This window comes from Crocodylus siamensis, chromosome 9, assembly GCF_052110815.1.
Source record: "Crocodylus siamensis isolate JL-2025a chromosome 9, ASM5211081v1, whole genome shotgun sequence".
NCBI lineage: Eukaryota > Metazoa > Chordata > Crocodylia > Crocodylidae > Crocodylus > Crocodylus siamensis.
Genome location: NC_143403.1, coordinates 71,404,703 through 71,424,200, shown reverse-complemented (window position 1 = coordinate 71,424,200; position 19,498 = coordinate 71,404,703). Strand labels below are relative to the sequence as shown.

The window sequence follows — 19,498 nt, the reverse complement described above, 5'->3', positions numbered from 1 at the left end:
AAATGAAGGAAAACAATTTTATTACGTTAAGGGCTGTTCTTTAACAAGCTCAAGCACATTTCCCATAGCATTGTGCACTTAGCTACTTAGCAGAATATTTTAAGAAATTAACCATACAGAGCAAATTACCGGAGTGTCGTTATTTGAAAGCTACTCTAAGCTAGTTACATTGTTATAAGTACTTAGCAAGTGAGTGTTTTAATACTATAAACTAGCAATCAAATATTCCAAATAGTTTGCAGCTCTGGAATGAGTTGGTAAGAGGCACCAGCCATGTGAAGCTGTCCTAGGATTTTTTGTACTCGATTCTTTCTACTTTCACATCATCTCCAATTAGCTGATACACATAGGTTACTACTGTGGAAGCTTGGATATCCATCAGCACAAAGGAAGGAATGATGTTGCTGGAAAGAAAAATTGATTCTGTTAATATTTGGTAATTACAGAAGCAGCAACATAAAACACTTTTCAAGTCTAGATTTACTATGACTTGCTCCAAGGAATTTGATTTTTTAAAGCACACTCCACCACAGAAAATGAGGAAGTAACACTTCAATATATTAAGCTTGGTTGAGTCAAATGCATTTAGAGTACTATAAGAAAAATCCCCAACAGCAACAGAATTACCACTTGTAGTCTCCATTCAATAAAGCTTGGCTAACAAGCAGTTGACATGGTTCCCTCTTACTACCATCGCTGCCAGGAGCTCTCTTCTACTCAACAAAGTCCAAGAGGGTTCAGTTGCACTTTACAGACTGGAAAATATTGTTGCTGTAGGCAATAACAATGCATGCAAATCTAAATGCAGCTTCAGCAGTTCATTAGATCCTTTCTTGAGAAGCACTGGAAAATGCAGAGGAGCCTTCTAGAAAGGTGAAGCAACATGCAAGGCCTGTTGTCACCAAGATGATAAATACTTATGTACCCTGGTATTCTACACTAACTGTTGTATCGATATTCAAATGCAATTAAAACAAATATATAGCATTCTTCTTTTATTCTACTCACTTCTCCAAGGCATGATAAGCTCCTGTAGCTGAGCCTGGGTTGATATAGAACTTGTTTTCATGCTCAAATGCCTCAAACTTGTGTGTATGCCCCGAAATTAAAATGTCCACATCAAACTGCCTTTGTAGCAATGCCAGGCTGGCCACATCACCCCATGGAATAACCTGATGGCCGTGGATCAGCCCAATTTTGAACTGCCCAACAGTTACAACTTTCTGCTCTGGATAATTCAGGTTCTGAAATCAAACACACACAATGCGAAGGTCAGATATACTTCACATTCGGTTATTTTGCCTGCATTTCTTCCACATAAATAAGCATCTCTGCTACTATTCAGAAAGTCTTAGAAATCTTCTTCAAGGCTTTCTTTGCTGCCAAATACACCTGACAGTGCTCTACCCACCCACAGTCAAGTGCATTATGAAAGCCAATTATGTTGCATCTTTAAGTGGGGGACTAGAAATCTCAAGTTCTGAAACAGCAGAACTGTATGGTTTATTTCCAAATTTACAAGACTTCCAATGTTATTGTAAAGTTGCTGAGCTCTAACAACTCTGCCATCAAATGCCACCTGTTATTGCCGAATTATTTTAAAAGACTTGGTTAGGTTTGAATTCTTTTATTAGAATAGAATTATGCAAGACAAGGGACACTAAAATCCAAGAGTTAGCTTTCACCATGTTGGATGACAACACAGTCAATTTTACTCATTACAAACCAAGGGGTACAGCATAACTCCTTTTAAATTCAAATATTCCCTTTTTGTAAGAAGTGTGTATAACAGAGCACATTACCTCATCAAAATCCCCTCTAACAACATGAACATCCCCAGCCAAGGTTTTGAGGTAATCATAGGTCTCCTTGGTGCAGAGGTTTCCAGTGCAGAGGATGTGTTGGATCTTTCCTGGAACCAGCAGTTTTTTGAACTTAGCTGGGAGGCTGTTGCACCGATGTGGAATGTGAAGGTCTCCTAACACTAGCACCAGCTTATGAGGGATCACACAGGAGACAGAGAGAGAAAGAGAATTACAGATTCTAACTAAGATGAGCAACAAAGTACACATTTTCTTCAGTTTCAAGATTCTGTATTATGGAAGCTGGAAATAAAAGTAAGGGATCTTGAACCTGGATGATGCCACCAGAGGCCTTATCTACAGAAAGAGGGTTTTGCTGGTACAACAACAAAGCTCACTTCTGTGGATCCAATTAGCTACAGCAAAATAAAAATAATTCTATTAGTGTAATTTATACTCATTAGGAAACCTACATGAGTTCCCAGTGTAACTACTTAACACTGGTTAAAGCAGCCAACTTCTAGCCAACCTAGAAATGTTAAACAACCCAAAAATAGAAAAGAATTAAGTCACAGCTATTTTCCATCAGAACTATGTTTGTTACACATTTCCCTTTTACCGTAGTAATTAATCCTTTATTCTTGTGTTCTAATAAAAACCCAAACAAATAAGTCTGTAATATATGCACACACGCATATGTACAGAAATATATTTCTGTACATGTGTATATACTTATAGGTTTTTAAACAGAGTTAGGAGTTTGTCAAGAGCCAACAGGCAAATTTCAATATCAACTGGACAGCATCAATGGGGCTTACTTTAAAAAAAATTAGTTTTTAAGAGTTTTACAAGCTGAAGATTAATAGGTTGAGATGTATGAATATGTACAAGTATTAAAAAAGACACAGGATTCAGCATGACTTTTTAAAAAAAAAACTAATATATTTGAGGCTATCCTTTCTAGAATAATCACAAGAGCAAAGGAAATTTAATCATAAATCAAGATAAGAATTACACCTTTGAATCTAAATCTTAATTACAAAAAGGTAGCCTGTGGTAGCACTGGACTTGTTAAATACAACTTATTTGAGAAAATTAATGCAAGCAAAGCAACAGGAACACAAGCTTCATTTAATTATACAGTGTGAGAGAAGCATTGTAAAAGCACAAGACCTTCTCTAGCGACTCAGTCACTTGAACACTACGTATAGAGAAGCTGCTTCTATCATCCTGGTAAGTCTATAAACTAATATAGTAGCTTGGTTTCTTGCATGCGTAGTGCTCTTATCAGTACAGCAGCACCAAGATGTAACAGCTACTGAACACAAACACACTCTTCAGAGGAAGATCACAATGCCTGCAGCTACAAGATTAATCCTTTCCATGCTCTAAGGTTGTGTCTTTATTCCGGCAACCAGACCAGTGCCCTCATACAGACAGGGAACTTCGTTAGGAAAACCTACTCAGGGCAACACCTAAATTGCAGTGGGGAGCAATTTGGTGAAGCAACAGAGTCTTTAATTTCTGAGCCTCCCGGGCAAGACTGGTCATTTCTCCAGGTGTTCCTAGCAGGCAGACACCAGCCCTATGAGCCTGGTGTCACGGGAGAAGAGAAATAAAGATATTTTGCTCCTTTTAAGATGAATTTCATTTCTCCTCTTAAGAAGAATTTCTCAACACGCTCCCTTGTCAGGCGCATCAGACAGGACACTGTTAACCAGGACACAAGCAATGCTGTATTCACTACCTCACCCGCTCTCAACCTTCCTAGCCGGCAGCACGCCCAGCTCCTGAAATGCTGCGGCCCAGCTCTCGCCTGTTTCTCGAGCGCAGAAAAGCCACACAACGAATCTGGATTTTGGGGCGATAGGTGCTCACGGCAATCGCTGGGGTCACCTCACCAGGCCTGCGAACACCACTGGGCCCCTCACAAGAGGAGGGTCTCGAGGCAGCGGGGCTGAGACTCGCTGCTCGACCCCGCCCGGCAGCATCACCCCGCTGCTCAAAGGACCCCCCAGAGCAACGCGGCCCACGGGGCGGCACACCCGCACCGCTGCCAGGGGAGGGCCGGGCCCGGAGTCGCAGCTCAGCTGCAGCCGGAGCCGGGCCCCGGGCAGGGAGGGGGGCGGACTTACTCTGTGCCCCGCCTGGGCGGGGCGAAGGAGTTGATTGCAGACGAGGCGCGGGCGGGGTTAGACCGAGGGAGCGGCAGGAGAAGAAACAGGCGAATGAACGGGGGGAAGTGCCCAACCCCAAACCCCTCCGCCCCCGGCCCGCGCCGCTCACCATCCTGCCGCGCCGCTCGTCCGTCCGTCCGGGGCCCGGAAGTACTGCCGACGGCGGCCGCGCGAAGCCAAACCCCGTCGCCGCGCGTTTCCCTGCGCGCGCAACATCCGGGTGTCCTGAGCAGCTGCGTAGGCCCCACTCCCGCGTGTTTCCCGCTCTTTTCTGAGGCGCCATGAAGTGCGCAGTGGGGGGGTCTCATTTGCGAGGTAGGCCTTGAAAGGCCAGGCAGGCACAATGGGGGCTTGGGTTCCCTGAGAGGAGCCAGCTCCGTCACTGGCCTCTGAAATGTGGGTCTAGTCCGTGGTCCTTTGCACCCACCACATGATGTGGAGATCTGTGCCTGCTTTCAGAGAGGAGCTGGGGGCTTCTGTGCTCTGAAAATGTCCCTCTTCCCCCATGGGCCGTGGCGTGGGTGCTGAGGGGCCTGGACTGCCTCAGCTTGACCTTCCTGCCCCTGCTCTGCTGTAAAATGGGGACCAATGGCTTGCACCTCCATCCTCCTGTAACACCTATTTAAACCGGCGGGTTGCAGGCTGCTGTCCAACTCGGGCAGTGTTTGGACAGCAGTCTCGTTTGCAGCCAGGGGCAGGGTCCCCACTCCCCGTCGGGCCCCTGCCTTGATGTTTGAGGCCTGCGTCCTGATATCTATCAATCGAGGGGCATCATCAATACCTATAGATGGGTTGCAAGTTTTGAAAACACTTGTGTTTTTTGCTCATCTGAGCAATGCGTGACGCGCTTCACGTGAAACTAAATTGCACCTCGATGCTCTGGATTGCATCAGGAGATTTCTTTAAAATGAGTGCAAGGAAAAGACAAACGTTTCCATCTCATTAGGTAATCTGGAGGCCACGTTGTATTGCTCCCCTATCATTTAACCAATACTAAATGCAAATAGCGCCCTTTTTTCTGTCTTCTCTGACAGTGTTTGGAAGAGCGATACATGCCATAGCCCGTATTAGTGATGAATTTTGGCTTGACCCGATTGAAAAAGGGGTAAGTCCGTTGATTTTAATTGAGTAGCCTTGAGCAGGGAACAGACATTTATGTATTTAATTGATAGTTTGTTGGAGTTTTTCCAAAATCTGCAGCATGCTTCATGTTCTGTTCCTTTCCAACTTTTGAAATGATCATCCTCCATTTTTTGGCATCTTAACTATACCAGTTCATATCAGAGAAGTCTCACCCCTGTTCTTGCTCTATTTTTCCTACTTTCTCTTAATTTTGATTTAAACTGGAGATGGTTCAAGGTATCAGCATTACTGTACGGCCATAGATTTTTAACAGTTACATCTGGTTAGGGCATCAGTTTGATATCTTATCTGAAATTACCTCTTAAAAATTTATGTTGGCATCAACTCAGTTCTAACTCCCAAGGAAAAAACGTCACCTCCTGAATTGGAGGTCGTAGTTTATGATGGTATGGAGCAAGGCTTCTGATCACCAGTTAAGAGGCTGTGTTTTTATATTGAACAGTAGACTGACTTTAACATAAAGTGTTAAAGAACCCCATGCACGACCATTTTGCTGCATGTTGGCTAAAAGGGCTTGACCTATCTGGTTTTCATTCTGCAGCCACCAGTCCAAAAAGCCCTTTCAAATTTTGGCACTTTTCTACATGCTTATTAAATGTGCTTTTGCTAATGCATGTTAACTTTAATACCTCCATTGTGAGATGGTAGAAAAAGGCTCGTTAGCCTATTTTAATGCATATTAGTGAAAGCGCATGTTTTTTGTGACACTTCATTCTGCATTAAAATAGACTAATGCACATCAAAGTGTATGTGCTTACATGCTTAAAGGGCATGTCTACAGTCCTCAAGATATTAATTGTGGACTAGTCACGTAATTCAGGGCTTTGCTAGATCGTATCCGTAGTATCTAGATAACATCAGACACTTCTTACTAGTAATAACATTGCAAAAACTGATTAGTTTGAAATATAATGTTTCTGTACATGAATGCATCCATCTGTATTTACTGTTGTATAAAGTGGTTTGCAGTTATGTATGACAGTGAAGTAAAGAGTAAAATTTTAAATAGCCCTGTTATATTTGGGGCTTTATTTGCAGCTTGGTCTGTTGCAGTTTCATATTAATCAAATATTACATCTTCATTTATATTTTCAGCTTGCTCTACGATCAGTGAATTCTTCTAGGTCAGCATATGCATGTGTCTTCTTTTCATCTATGTTTTTTCAACATTACTGCTCCGTGACTGTGTCTGAGGTACATCAGGGAGAGAGACGATTACACTTTCCTTGTAAATTAGTAATGAAGGTAAATGTTAGTGGATTAGTAAATATGCTTTTTAAGCAGAAGATCAGTTCAAGTTTCAAATCAATAGGATGACACATTACTGTGTTTGGGTGGAATTCCTTCCTTGCAGAAGTCCTTTGAAACTTGGTCCTCAAAGATAACTATGTTAAGAAGAAAATTAGCATTCAGTTATTACATATGTGCATCCCTGGGTGTATCATGTTTTTAAATCAGCTTCATCATGATGGAGAGGCAGGCAGTAGCTCCAAAAGCAGGTTTGCTGCAAGCCAGGAGCACTCCAGGTAGTTGCTCAGTAATCTATCTTGGTCATTTCCTGTTGCACTGTAGTGGAGGAAGGAGAAAAATCACTGGTTTCTTCAGTGTTCACTTGGCTTTTGGCCTGTGGAAACAAGGAGAGCAGGGTAGGAGCTTGCTAGAATCTGTTAAAGATTAGGAATACTCAGCAAAGTATGTTTTTTTCTACCACATAGCCATGTAAGGTAGCCCAAGAGACCAACTAGGAACCAGTTAGATAAGGCTCCTGATTCTCTAACCCAGCCCAGGTTAGAGCGGGCTCTAGACTTGTAGGAGCTGGAGCAGTCAAGTGCAACACATCCCAACCATTCTCCTTATCCTTACCTGATACAGCTCCCTGTACCCAGGATTGTAGGAGCTGACTAAATTGGCCCCACACCTACTGGGGAAGGAAACTCTAATATTATGGGTAATTGTTGCTCACTTTATGCTCCTTGAGTGACACAGACAGAAGAGAAAAGGCTACAGAATCAGCCCCAAGATACTGATCTGGGGTTTTTGACCTCCGGGAGTACATTTGGCCCTCAGTCTAAAAGGGTTGACACCCACATACTCAAAATGTTTTTATTGAATAAAAGTACATACATTTTTATATACAGAACTCACAGATCCATCCACCTCCTATGCCATTGCTAATGTAATTGTGTGTTTATACTGATTTTGATTAATACTATCTCAGTTGCTTTTGCTTATGTTATTGTTTATATTCTTCTTTGTAAGTGACAAGCTGAATTCTGTGGATTACTTTATGGGAACATTGCTTTATGTTGTATTAATGCACTTTTTCTTACAGTCTGTCCTTCCCATATTCAGATGTCTAAACACACTAGAGAGGAATGTAGAGAAGTGCAACATTTATACAAATGTCAATGATTCTCATGTAATTTTTCAGCTCTTCTGCAAGCATGGTAGGTTAAATGTAAAATGACTATATAGCATTAAGTACTTTAAGCTTGTTAATTAAAAAAACAAAGATGACAAATATTTATTATATACAATTGAGTGACTTCAGTTCTAGGTCTAATATTTTCTATTCTAAACAATTATTTCCTAAAATTGACTATTTGACTTTGAAATCGAATCGGATTGGGGGGTATTAAATGTAGTAAGTGTATTCAATTTTTATCTGTTACAAACATCTCCTGTTTGAGTTGGAGTCCATCAGATAATAAATTTTTAATTTCTATTGGTATCCTCACAGTGTATGTCTAAAGGCATAGTTCTTGGTAATTATGTAAATGTTTATACACGTTTGAGGAGCTTTGTTTGTTTGTTTCTTTAATGATCTTTGAACCAGCCAAACGTTAAGGGCTTAATTATGCCTTTCTTCAAAACCCCAAGCTTTCTGCAGAATCTGCAGAATAAGCCAGCCTGCTGCTTGCTTCTCGCAAATCACCTGAGTTGCGAAGAAATCTTGAGAGATCCAACTTTTGGAAGTTGACTCTCCAGCTTTTACAATGAAAGACATTCCTAGTAAACAGAATTTAAATTAATTAAATTTCCTCTGCTGTTAGGAAGATATTAATGGTTGGAAGAGGATGGGGTTTTTTTAACTATTTTGTTGTTAACTGAAATTAATGAATTAATAAATGTTAAGCTTAAGATAACATGCAAACATCAATTTTTGTACATTTGTTTGTATTTAGGTGTTATAAAAACTCATAACCTGACTTTTCAAGAATGTGACCCCTTACAAGCTGTTTTTGCAAAGCATATGTGTCCTAACATACTGAAAGTCCAGTCAAGGTGGTAAACTCAATATATTCTTTGTCTTAATAACCATACAGAATGAAATGCTGCACTTAGCCATTAATGGAAATCAGGTTCTGATTAAAGAAACCAGGAACAAAAATATTCAGGGCTGCTGAATGAGACATAGTAACAGCTAAAATGTACTGAGCTACACTGAATTCTAGTTCAGTTTGGGGCCTTTGGTCTCTGGGTGAGGTCTAGAATGCAGTTTCTACTCTGTTAAGTGGCTCTTTATAAAAGGTTGTTATTGCGTTACTACTTATAGGTCCTCCACATCTTCCAGATTCAGTTAGCTCATCTAAACAAATAAAAGGATGTTGTGATTTTTCTTTTTACATAGTCATTGCTACACTCCCTATTCAAAACCTGACAGTTTAAGCAGGGTTATTTTTGGCCCTGTACTTATCTATATTATAAAGATTCTGTAATTGAATTTGGTTAACATTTCTGTTGATGAGAAAGCTCTGAATCACCTTATTCTTCTGTAATATTGTTCTGTGTTACAAAAATAACAAAAATAAATGCTGGTAAAAATTTACTTTTATTAGAAAGTAAACTCTGACTGTTTTCACTAAAAAGTTCTACTGAGTAAGACAGAGCCATTTGTGCACAGTCACTTTACTCACCAGTACCACTACTTAAATCAGGGCTGTCCCTTTGTGGCTGAGCTGCATAGTACCAGGGAGCATCTAGTCCTTTTTGAGTAAGGCTGGCTTCAGGTGAGAGGTTAGTGTCTGCTAATTAGGGTGGGTCACAAACATGAGAGCTTTCCAGAGCAGGGGAAAAAAAGGGGGAGGCAGAGCATCTCATGCTTTGACAGATAAACATGGACATGTCCGGGTATGGTATCCCATCAGCCTTGCCTAGAGTTAGAGAGGACAGGGGAATTTTGGCCAGGCTATAATTTGTTTGAGAATGAAGCTAATTAAAAGAGTCTGAGGCTGGATGAGGGAGTGTAACTGGCTGGATTGTGCAGATGGTTATATTAAACACCCAATTACACATGTTGCTAACAGATGGCATAACTGTAATGAACATATATTATTTACAATGTACACAGCAAATGGATGAAATATTGGAACTGTAGTGATACAGAGTGCTTACACAGTATTAGCCCGTTCTGAGTAGGGGTACACTGGGATTGTTAGATGGATCTATATTCTCTAGACTGCTTTGAAATTTTTAATCTCACTGTTCAGGTACTAGAGGAGCACAGTCCTATCAAACCACAAAACATGACTGAGGTATCACCTGAAAATAATTGTAAGTGCATAGTATGGTGCGACAGGGTACCCCCCTGCATGACAGCCAAATGTTTAGACTGCTGAGCATAGAGTAAGTCTGTGCACAAACATGTGCAGACAATTCAAATATATAATATATTGTATATCAGTTCAATAAACTTGAGAAGTGAGAAAACAAATCCATTAATTGTTCCACTGAGTTCTTTTTAAAAATTAAACCAGCCAATAGTGTAAAATTAATATTTTTGCCAAGATGGAAGAGGCATCATATTTGACTATGTAAACGATAAAAAAATAAAAAACAGCAATTAAAATGTTCTAAAAGGTACTATTAAAAAGATAGTATTGACATAACAGACTGTGCAGTCAGGAGTGTTTTCAAAGGTCTTAATAACTAATCTGTAATAATTCTCTATTCATTTTCCATGTAGACCTTGCAACAAAGCATGCCAGGGTAAAACAAATGGAGACAGGGATCATTTACGGGCTTGGATTTTTGCCCACCTAGTTTCATAGTTTCTAGGGTCAGAAGGGACCTGAGCAGATCATCTAGTCCAACCCCCTGCCATGGCAGCAAAGAATACTGGGGTCAAACGACCCCAGCAAGATGTTCATCTAACTGCCTCTTAAAAACCCCCAGGGTAGGAGCCAGCACCACTTCTCTTGGAAGCTGGTTCCAGACCCTCGCCGCCCGGACCGTGAAGTAGCGCCTCCTGATATCTAACCTAAACCTACCCTCTGCCAGCTTGTGACCATTATTCCTGGTCACTCCTAGCAGTGCTCGGGGGAACAGTGACTCCCCCAATGCCTGCTGGTCCCCCCTGACTAGTTCATAACAGGCCACAAGATCCCCCCTCAGTCTTCTCTTTTGGAGGTTGAACAGGTTCAGGTCCCGTAGCCTCTCCTCATAGGGCCTGCCCTGCTGCCCCCTGATCATACCATCTATTATTATTATTTATTTATATTACAGTATTATATAATACCTCGGGATACCAATCAAGGATCAGAACTACATTGTGATAAATGTTGTAGAGAGGCACAATAAAAACTGTGAAGAGACAGTTATTCCCCCCAGAAGCATGTGTGATATGATGCAAGTAACCCCATTGAAGTCTAAAACACAATCTGCTCAGGAAGCCAAGCTGAAGTATTCTGGAGATGGCTGTCTCCCAGTTTCCTATTTCTAGAAGGAAGGTTTCTACAGTTACAACAAAGAGTCACTGGAAGTGGGAAAATATGAAGGGTTTCTTGGAGGAAAGATTCTATTACGTGTGATATTCATATACTGACTGCAAAATAAATATATATGGCAAACAAAGTAACAATTGAAGTGTAGATATCAGTTAAAAGCAAAATTCCTGTATTTCCATTAATTGTAAACTTTGAACAAACCAACATTTAATGTTGCTTTGTGTTCTACTAAAAATTGAGTTGCAAAAATAATGTTGGAAAATCTAAAAAAAAATAAATAAAAATAAAGCAGCCATGTCTTCAGCCAAATTAACTCTACACACAAATACCAAAGTACATTTTCATAAATGGCAATGTTACTTATCCTAATTTATAGATGCAATGTTAATTATACTACTGGTTAGATTAAAATCATATTTATTAAACTTTACAAAGAAAATACAGTTGATAACATTTTAAGTGTGGCAAACAACAACTTTATTTTCCTTCTGAAAGAAGTTTAAAATGTTATGACAAAGTGACATAATTTTCATAACTAATATGAAGAATAAATACTAGATAGTAATTTATTGGCTTTAAAATAACATTAAGATTTTATACAAAATTTCTTAGGCTGCTGGCTGATATCATGATTCATTTTCCAACCTGTCAAGAGGAAGTAACTTTAGCTATTACTCCAATGAAAGTGTGCTTTAAGAGTTATACTGAGGAGGAGAGAGGTAAGAATTAACTTATAATGTAAAGGCTGACAAGTCATTTTAAATTAATGTAATAAGGTACATTTAAAGAACAATGGGAAATGTTATCATGTGGCTGGAAGAGGCTTTCAAGACAGGGAACAGGTCAGGAAGGGAAAATGGAAAAAAAAAATCCCACTTTTAGAAGGTTTGAGGAAAACCTGTAATTAGCCAGACTCTTTTTGCATCAAAATTAGATGCCAGACAGAGCAGTACATCTAAATTCAGGTGATTTGCTTTAGGCCTGAACTATGGTAATTATTTTAGTTTAGTAGCAAACAAAAAAAGACTGGGAAAGGAGGAGCTGGAAAATAATTTTGCACTGGAAAAAAAGACACAAATAGTTAATATAAATATCATCATTATAAATTGCCATTGCGGGTAGAGAGCATACTTCTGAATGCTAGTATACGACAGCAGTGTTGTATGGTAGCTAACTTAATAGCATTGTTGGACATTGCCATGAGAGGACTACAAAGTAATCAATCAACATGCAGTTTGAAAGTGGTGTTCATAAATACATTGCCATTTGCTCCACTCCATCTGTGAAATACCTGTCACTGGAGTTGGAGAGTGAGTAGGACCCCAAAAGTTTGCATTCCTTTGTAATGGGCAAGCCTGATTGATGATAGTAAACTGACGGAGAGAGAGAAGCTTTTGGAGGAGGACGGGGAGATAGGGTTATAGAAGCAGAGAGGATCAAGTAGCAGAGTGAACAAGGAAACAAAATCAGACCAAAAGAGGAAATTACATTTCTCAGAAAGAGGAGGTTTTAGAAACATGCAATTACAAAAGATTTAAGGAAAAACACAAGCAATGAAAACACTAATATCAAGTTATAGAAGAAAAAGGAGGATAAAAAAAATAAGGGAGGATAAAGGAGACAACTTACTAGTTTTTTTTCCCATTGAATATCCTAAGCCATGTTCTGCATCAGTAGTGCCCAGCCTTTTAATCGCACAGGCTGGATGGGCAGTGCCGGGTTCATCTGTGGGCTGAATCCTATTGGTGGGCCCAATCTGGCATGCTTGGTGAGTGTGGTGGGGACAGATCTGGCCACGGGGGCTTGGAAATGTTTAGGAATATTGCACAAGTAATAGACAACGTTAATGGTTTTCTGCTTTAAAAGCCTTTTTTTGCCACTGTCTGCCTCTGATATACTTCATCAAAGGGGTTGACAACTATTTAAAAACCTCAGTTCTCATGAGGTCTTTACATTCACTTTAATACCTGTGTTGAAATAAACAGCTGAAAATACAGTTATAATGAATGCCCTGTGAACAACATAGTCATTGGGAGTGCACATAACAGACTGCAGTTGCACCACACAGCGAAAAAAATACAGGTTGCTTTAAAAAGTCTTGGAATATTCAAAGCATTTATTTTTAAATGGCTTATAGCTTCATATTTGTCTGAAAATACTTTAAAAATCAGTTCCAATGGACCAGGATTGTATCTTGTGTGTTTTAACCCTTGCTTTTCTGCTAATGTTTGAACAGATTTTTCAAAGGCAATGCACACTGAGATACAACTTCATCCAGAGGAATTTGACTACTTTCAAGTTGGAGTAGACTCTGAAGTAACATTTTGTCTTAAAGAACTGAGGGTAATATAACATTTTTGGTTGATCACTTCTTGGCCTCTTGAAGGCTCAGATCAATTTTAGCTCATTGTTGTCACTGGTGTTTTTATTAATTCTGTCTTAAAACCTTTCTATTTGTAGGGACTACTCACGTTTGCAGAGGCCACTACTGCTCCTGTTTTGATTCACTTTGATGCGTCTGGAAAGTACGTTTTTGAATGAACTGATACAATATTAATGTATGTTTAATTTAGTTGCTATATCAAATATATAATAACCCCTTAAAGTAGCCTTGAAGGGAAATTAAAACGCTGTGTTTTTAGTTAAGTGGTCATACAAAACATTGAATAGCGTTTCATAGTGCTTAGGGTCAGAAGGGACCTAAACAGTTCATCAGGTCCAACCCCCTGCCCCAGGCAGGAATGGGTACCGCGGTCATATCACCCCAGCCAAATATCTGTCCAGCCTCCTCTTGAAGACCCCCAAGGTAGAAGAGAGCACCACCTCCCTTGGCAGCCCGTTCCAGAGCCTGGCAGCTCTAACTGTAAAGTAATGTGTCCTGGTGTCCAACCTGAACCTTCTCTCTAACAGTTTGTGGTTGCTATTCCTAGTGAGTTTGTAAATGGCCACCAGATCCCCTCTCAGCCTTCTGTTGTGGAGGCTGAATAGGTTCGGGCCCTTTAGCCTCTTCTCATAGGGCCTGCCCTGCTGCCCCTTGACCATGTGAGTCGCCCTCCTCTACACCCTCTCAATACTAGCCATATCCCTCTTGAAGTGCGGCACCCAGAACTGGGTGCAGTACTCCAACTGTGGCCTGACCAATGCTGCCGAGGGGAAGGATCACCACCCTGGATCTGCTTGTGATGAATCTGTAGCTACATGACATGGTGTGGTTATAGCCTTACTAACCGCTTTCTCACTTTGGCTGCTCATGTCCATCCTGGAGTCAACAGTCACTCTAAGATCCCTTTCTGCCACTGTGTTGACAAGGAGGGTGTTCCCCAGCCTATAGGTGTGTTGCTGGTTTCTTCTTAGATGCAGCGCCTTGCACTTGTCTTTGTTGAATTCCATCCTGTTCTCATCCACCCCACCTCTGTAACCTGTCTAGATCTAGCTCGATTCTGTCCCTCCCCTCCAGCATGCCACGCTGGAGGCTCTTACTTGAGTAGGGCTTACTTAATTCAATCCATCACTGACCTGTTTTTCAAGATCGTTGAGCACTAAAAAACCCATGGAAGTTTAAAGTGGTCAACACTGGAAGTTCAGGCCACAACACACTTCTTTTGGAAATAGTCTAGAGAAAGAAGTCAGAAGTGTTAGCACTTGTACACGTGTGTAAGCAATTGTATTAAATATTTTAAGCACAGGTTTTTAAGCAAAATTCCATAGGTTTTACTCACTGGAGCAATATAAAGCTGTAACAAGAAGCAGTCTCACAGTGTTCACTAATTAGTGAATAAACAAGTAATCCAACATTTATCAAGCATCCATTCCAGTGTGTATATTTCTGTGTGCACACATATTCACACACACAAGACATGGCTAAAAGTATATGAGGTGTGGCTTCTCTGCCCTAAATATGTGTATATTCATGCAGATTAATTTCCAACTTTGTTCTTAGACCAATTGCTTTCAGCATTGAAGACATGATGGTGGAAGCCACTTTTGTTTTGGCTACATTAGCAGACATTGAACATGGGATCTCTCACCAATCTCAGTGCCTTTCACAAAGGCAGAAAAGGTAACGCAAAATTTGAGGTGTGGGTTTTGGGGACTTTTCGTCTAAGGGGCAAAAATCCACTTGTCTCTTGCAGTTTTCAATTATGGTGAAATTGAGGTTGAAATGAAGAACTCTATTTGTGTTTTTATACAGCATTCATAACTGTGACTCTCTTGTCCCAATATTAGGTGAGATTGCTTAGGGGTAGAAGAGAGGATTAGATTCAGATTAAACAGCTTCACCAGAACAGAAAAAAAATGATAGTACAGTATGAGACCCAAGACAGAGCACCATTTACGATAAAAGAGCAATCTCTCCTACTAGCTGCTTCTGTTCTAAGTACTGTATCTGTGTATTGTATGGCCTCATACTTCTAAAATAAAAGCTAGCTTTCCAACACTTGGAGCATCCCATTTCCTTCTTAGACCTTTACCTATATTGTACTTTCTATCAGTTATGGGTAACATATAGTTAACCCATATGTTCTTGTTTCTCTAGCACAATATCCAGAAGTTGGGTAGTAAATTAACTGTTATTTCCTCAGGTCCACCTTGACAAAAGTTTTTGCAGATAAGACTGAAAATGTCCCAAACAGCTCTGCAGACAAAGATAGTGATTCAAAAAGAGCATCTTCAAAAAAGCTGTGTTGGAACAGAAGTATGTGCAACTCTGCGGAGTCATCAGTAGAATTGCCAAAACTTCCGTCAAGGAGAGATGCAGCAGGTGACAGCACAATGGTGGAAGCAGTAGTGCCAACAGATTCTGATCATCACACGGTAAGGAGAATGCCAAATCATACATATGCTTTAAGCCAAAACCCAACAAAAAATTGGTTTATCCCAGATAGGAAGAGAAATGATATTCTTAAACAGCTAGTAGTTGCATGCTATGTGCAACCCCAGTCTCCACGTTTTAGCATTAAATTTGTAACAGAGTGCTGTTTCAGGGCTCACTGTAGAAAAGGCCCCTTGTACTTTGCAGAACCACTGTTTTAATGCAGTACATACAATACATGTTCTTTTCTCCTTTCACACTTACCTGTGGCTTATAATTGAAAATACTAATTGACAGAACTCTGAACTTTTATCAACTACTGCCACTCCTTAAGCAGTCCCCAAGCACTTAACAGTGTTGTCCAGGAGGCCTGTTTTAGGATAGTCTTCCTCTAGTCTACCCCCAGTGTACATTTGGGAAGAGAGGAGGTTGTAGCAATCAGTTCCACAAGTAGCCCAGCTCCCCCCTCTCATCCCTGCCTGCAAACTGAACTCCATTCCTGATTCTCTGCCTTGCTGATACCTGTCCCTCTGGAACTACAGAAAGAACAAGCACTGTAATCCAATTGGCTCCCCCTTTTGAGGAAAGCAAAGGCTAGCGACAACAGAAGCAGGTCCTGGCAAAGCAGAGGGAGAACAAGAGGCCAAGCAATAAACTTCAGGAAAGTGGCAAATTCTGTAGTAGAGATGTTGAATTCCATAATACCTTGGGCGGAAAAATAAGCTATAAGCTCTGCTGAATCATGGACTCCCTTGCTTCATGACTGAGATGAATCAAGCAGTTCAGGGCAGAAAGTTAAAAGTTGCAAGAATAAAGGAAACATCCCCCATATAGTGAATGCTCAGTTCACTTAATGACTTCAAGAAAACCAAGTTGGGAAGCTTATTTAAAATTGCGATTCTGTTGCAAACGTCCTTGGATGACTACCTAGAAGGGCCCAAGTCTGTAGGTATTTAGTGAGGTCTTTAGTAGGGCTTTGTGTTGGCTGCTGCTTTACAGATTTGACCATACAATTTAGCTCAGCTACATTAGGAACCTGTTCAAATCAGTGGGACTAACCCTGTTAGATAAAATCCCCTGAAAAAGCAGACTTTCATAATGCAGGTAAGTTGTTTTAAGCAGAGGTTGATTTGTAAGAGGAATATTCACAGTCATCACTACCAGCCAGAGTAATGTGATAGAGTAATAAGTTCAAGAACCTTAGTAGTGTACTAGAAATGACAGACTTTCTTGCTAACAGGATGAGCTACTCCTTCCATCTTCTGGAAGAGTGGGAGTAGTTTAACATTTTCTCCCTACTCCTCTGGCAGTAGAATCAACTGCTCTATTTAACTATTTCCAGAAAGATTGAGGTAGCACTATCTGCCCAGGCCTTCTTCCATTCAATGTAGCCTACGTTGAATGAGTGGCGGAGAATATGCAGGACTCATACACACTGTGCAGACCACAGCAGTACATAAGCATAGCCAGTGTTTTCCTGAACTAGTATTAATAAATCTTGTAGTAATTAGGAGCTAACCACACATCATTCCCCTTTTAAATGCAAACCCGAGCATGAACTCAAGTATGCTCTCAACTGCTGTCAGAGCCTCTAAAAAATTGCTTTGAAATACTGAATTACAGTGGTTGCTGTTGGTCTGCAACTGACACATTATCATATTCTCGAATGTAACCACATTTCTGGAAGGAAGCATGGATGTCAAATGTGTTTTAGAGCTTGCTGTAAGGCCAAAAGAGATTTGAAGTGTTCTTAGAAAGACTGAAGTAGTAAAATCCCTGGAACATATCACATGCATACCTTCACATTTCTAAATGTTGCATTTTCCAGTTTCATTCCCTGTTCTTTGGAGCAGTGTCACGTAACAATCCAGATGTCAACAGCCACACATTCCACAGTTTGGCAACAGCTAGTGACACTGAAGAGGATTTTGACAACAGGCAGCTCTCTCCAGTCATCCAATGAGGAAGTTCCTACAGAGCCTTTACTTAGATGCTTATGTGGTCTTTAGAAATGGTTTTAGAACAAGTTGTTGCAGAGTTGTCTCTTTTTAGAAAGAATGTGCACCTCCCTTATGGAAATTTCACCACTATATTTAAATAACAAATTAAAACTGTGACTAGAAACAGTTGTTGCTGAATTCATCACTAGGTTTAAGCCAAAATTCACTCTCCAGAAGGCTAAAACTTCCAGCTCTCACAACAACAGTCCCAGCTGGTTCAGTTGTGCATATGCCCCCACTTGCAAAAAGCACAAAGAAACTGGACTGGCCAGGACCCTATTTAATGGCTTTTCAGAATTCTTGAATTTCCTACTGTATTTACAGGTTAAACGCATGCAAGTCAATATCTATTTCAACTGTTAATGTTAATGGAAGTTTAGAGGTACGACAAACTTCCATAGGTTTTTAACACAAGTGTTTTTTACCGTTTGTAAATAGTGTTGTGTCAGGCATTGTATAAGATGTAGTTGGAGAGCATTTTTCATGGGCTCAGCACTGCCAAAGCTTGAAGGTTAAGAATCTTAGACTGTAGCTACAGAATACCCACCTGCTCTAGAACGGACAGGGTTAGTATTCAAGAGCTTCCAGCTGTCCACCACTTCTGACTATTCATGTGAAACTCTCTTGGCAAGGCCAGACATTAGACAAAGCAGCCTTTTAACTTTGCAAGACTGGCATTTAATTGAATCATGACCTGTAAACTACAGTTTTAACACATACTGTATGGGAGCAAGTGTGATGCAGTCAGGTAGGAGATGGTTCTTCTGTTTTGAAATGGTGGCCTCCCCATTCTCCCTACACAAACCAGGAGTCTGGCTGTTTTAGTGTGGTAACAGCTAGTTACTTTCAGCAGCCTCACTCAAAACAGCCACCTCACCAGACCTATCATCCTTTTAGTAGGAAAAAATTCTCTGCAGAATGAGCACACAACTGTTTTTTCAAGACAGCAGGATAATAGATTAATTGGATTTGTATATTGATACTAGGCTGGCATATGGGCAGTACCTGAGCAGCAGACATCTTCAATTAGTGCCAGAAAAGTTCCATGAAAAATGTTGTGGCATAGCACTTTGATGGACATTTTTGTGAAGTATCAGTGCTTCAGTCTGTCAGGCAGATTTGCATGTTGTTACAACAGTCAGGTCAAGTGTCCCTTGGAAGTTACGGACAAGGTCCTTTACATCTAGGTTTGAGGTTGGAGTGCAGCAGCTTGTTGTACTGTAGGACTTAGGAAAATTATTTTGGGATGTACAGACCCCAAGACATGGAACACAGTTTGTTTTAACAGTTGGATTTTGGCCTGCCAAATGGTTTGTTAGTGAGCAGTCCACACCTATGTCAAGAAAAGGGAAGAGAGACTAGAATTTCTCACTGAAGTACAATTCCACAGTTGTGGTGTCAATCACCCCAGCAAGACATTCTTTGACTTTCCTATTAAACACTGCTTTGCACTGCACACTATATTCAGGTGTCCATCACTTCTCTTGGCTCTTGGACTGCTGAAGACTCATTTCCTTATATTTTTCCTTATACTAAATAAATTCAGGGTAACAGAGCTAGGGAAAGCCAAACAACATATAAGCATAGACCTTGGGACTCAGTCATAGAACCAAAAAAAATTCAGGTTGGAAGGGACCTCAGAAGGTCACATCTAGTCAAGCCCCTTACTCAGAGCAGGACCAGTCTCAACTACATCATCCCAGCCAAGGCTTTGCCCAGCTGGGCCTTAGACAAAAGTCCAGTGACCAGTTTAAGTGGATTTTTTTCTTGCAACTGTTACTTTAAAAAGCACACACGTTTTAGTATAAATACTATATTTATTAAATATTTTTTTACA

The 19,498-nt window shown here is 40.5% G+C and overlaps 3 protein-coding genes across 3 annotated transcripts in view; 1 reads left to right on the top strand and 2 right to left on the bottom strand.

Moving 5' to 3' along the window:
• Positions 1 to 3: 3 nt before the first annotated feature.
• On the bottom strand, positions 4 to 4,262 carry VPS29 (VPS29 retromer complex component). Its single transcript, XM_090063256.1, has 4 exons — positions 4,089 to 4,262; positions 1,803 to 1,994; positions 1,009 to 1,244; positions 4 to 404 (listed from the first exon to the last, which is right to left on the bottom strand). The coding sequence occupies exons 1-4, from the start codon at positions 4,260 to 4,262 to the stop codon at positions 287 to 289; spliced, it is 720 nt and encodes a 239-aa protein (XP_089919382.1). The 3' UTR covers positions 4 to 286.
• Positions 4,155 to 19,390, top strand: RAD9B (RAD9 checkpoint clamp component B). The gene is made up of 11 exons (XM_090063245.1): positions 4,155 to 4,294; positions 5,014 to 5,084; positions 6,218 to 6,367; positions 7,455 to 7,569; positions 8,308 to 8,407; positions 11,461 to 11,567; positions 13,085 to 13,191; positions 13,309 to 13,373; positions 14,789 to 14,908; positions 15,432 to 15,663; positions 17,490 to 19,390. The coding sequence occupies exons 1-11, from the start codon at positions 4,261 to 4,263 to the stop codon at positions 17,622 to 17,624; spliced, it is 1,236 nt and encodes a 411-aa protein (XP_089919371.1). The 5' UTR covers positions 4,155 to 4,260; the 3' UTR covers positions 17,625 to 19,390.
• PPTC7 (protein phosphatase targeting COQ7) overlaps positions 6,342 to 19,498 on the bottom strand; it is a 39,502-nt gene continuing 26,345 nt past the window's right edge. The window contains exon 5 of the mRNA XM_090063248.1: positions 6,342 to 6,746. Coding sequence (XP_089919374.1) covers positions 6,657 to 6,746 — 90 coding nt within the window. The 3' untranslated portion in view covers positions 6,342 to 6,656. The remainder of the gene's footprint in view (positions 6,747 to 19,498) is intronic.

Excerpts from the sequence above, each read along its gene's own strand:
- VPS29 (XM_090063256.1), bottom strand. The coding sequence starts at position 4,262 with ATGGCGCCTCAGAAAAGAGCGGGAAACACGCGGGAGTGGGGCCTACGC. Across the intron at positions 1,245-1,802 it reads TTAGAGGGGATTTTGATGAG|AACCTGAATTATCCAGAGCA; the intron begins GTAATGTGCTCT and ends GTTTGATTTCAG. Across the intron at positions 405-1,008 it reads GCTTATCATGCCTTGGAGAA|CAACATCATTCCTTCCTTTG; the intron begins GTGAGTAGAATA and ends TTTTCTTTCCAG.
- RAD9B (XM_090063245.1), top strand. The coding sequence starts at position 4,261 with ATGAAGTGCGCAGTGGGGGGGTCTCATTTGCGAG. Across the intron at positions 4,295-5,013 it reads GGGGGGGTCTCATTTGCGAG|TGTTTGGAAGAGCGATACAT; the intron begins GTAGGCCTTGAA and ends CTTCTCTGACAG. Across the intron at positions 7,570-8,307 it reads TCAGCTCTTCTGCAAGCATG|GTGTTATAAAAACTCATAAC; the intron begins GTAGGTTAAATG and ends GTTTGTATTTAG.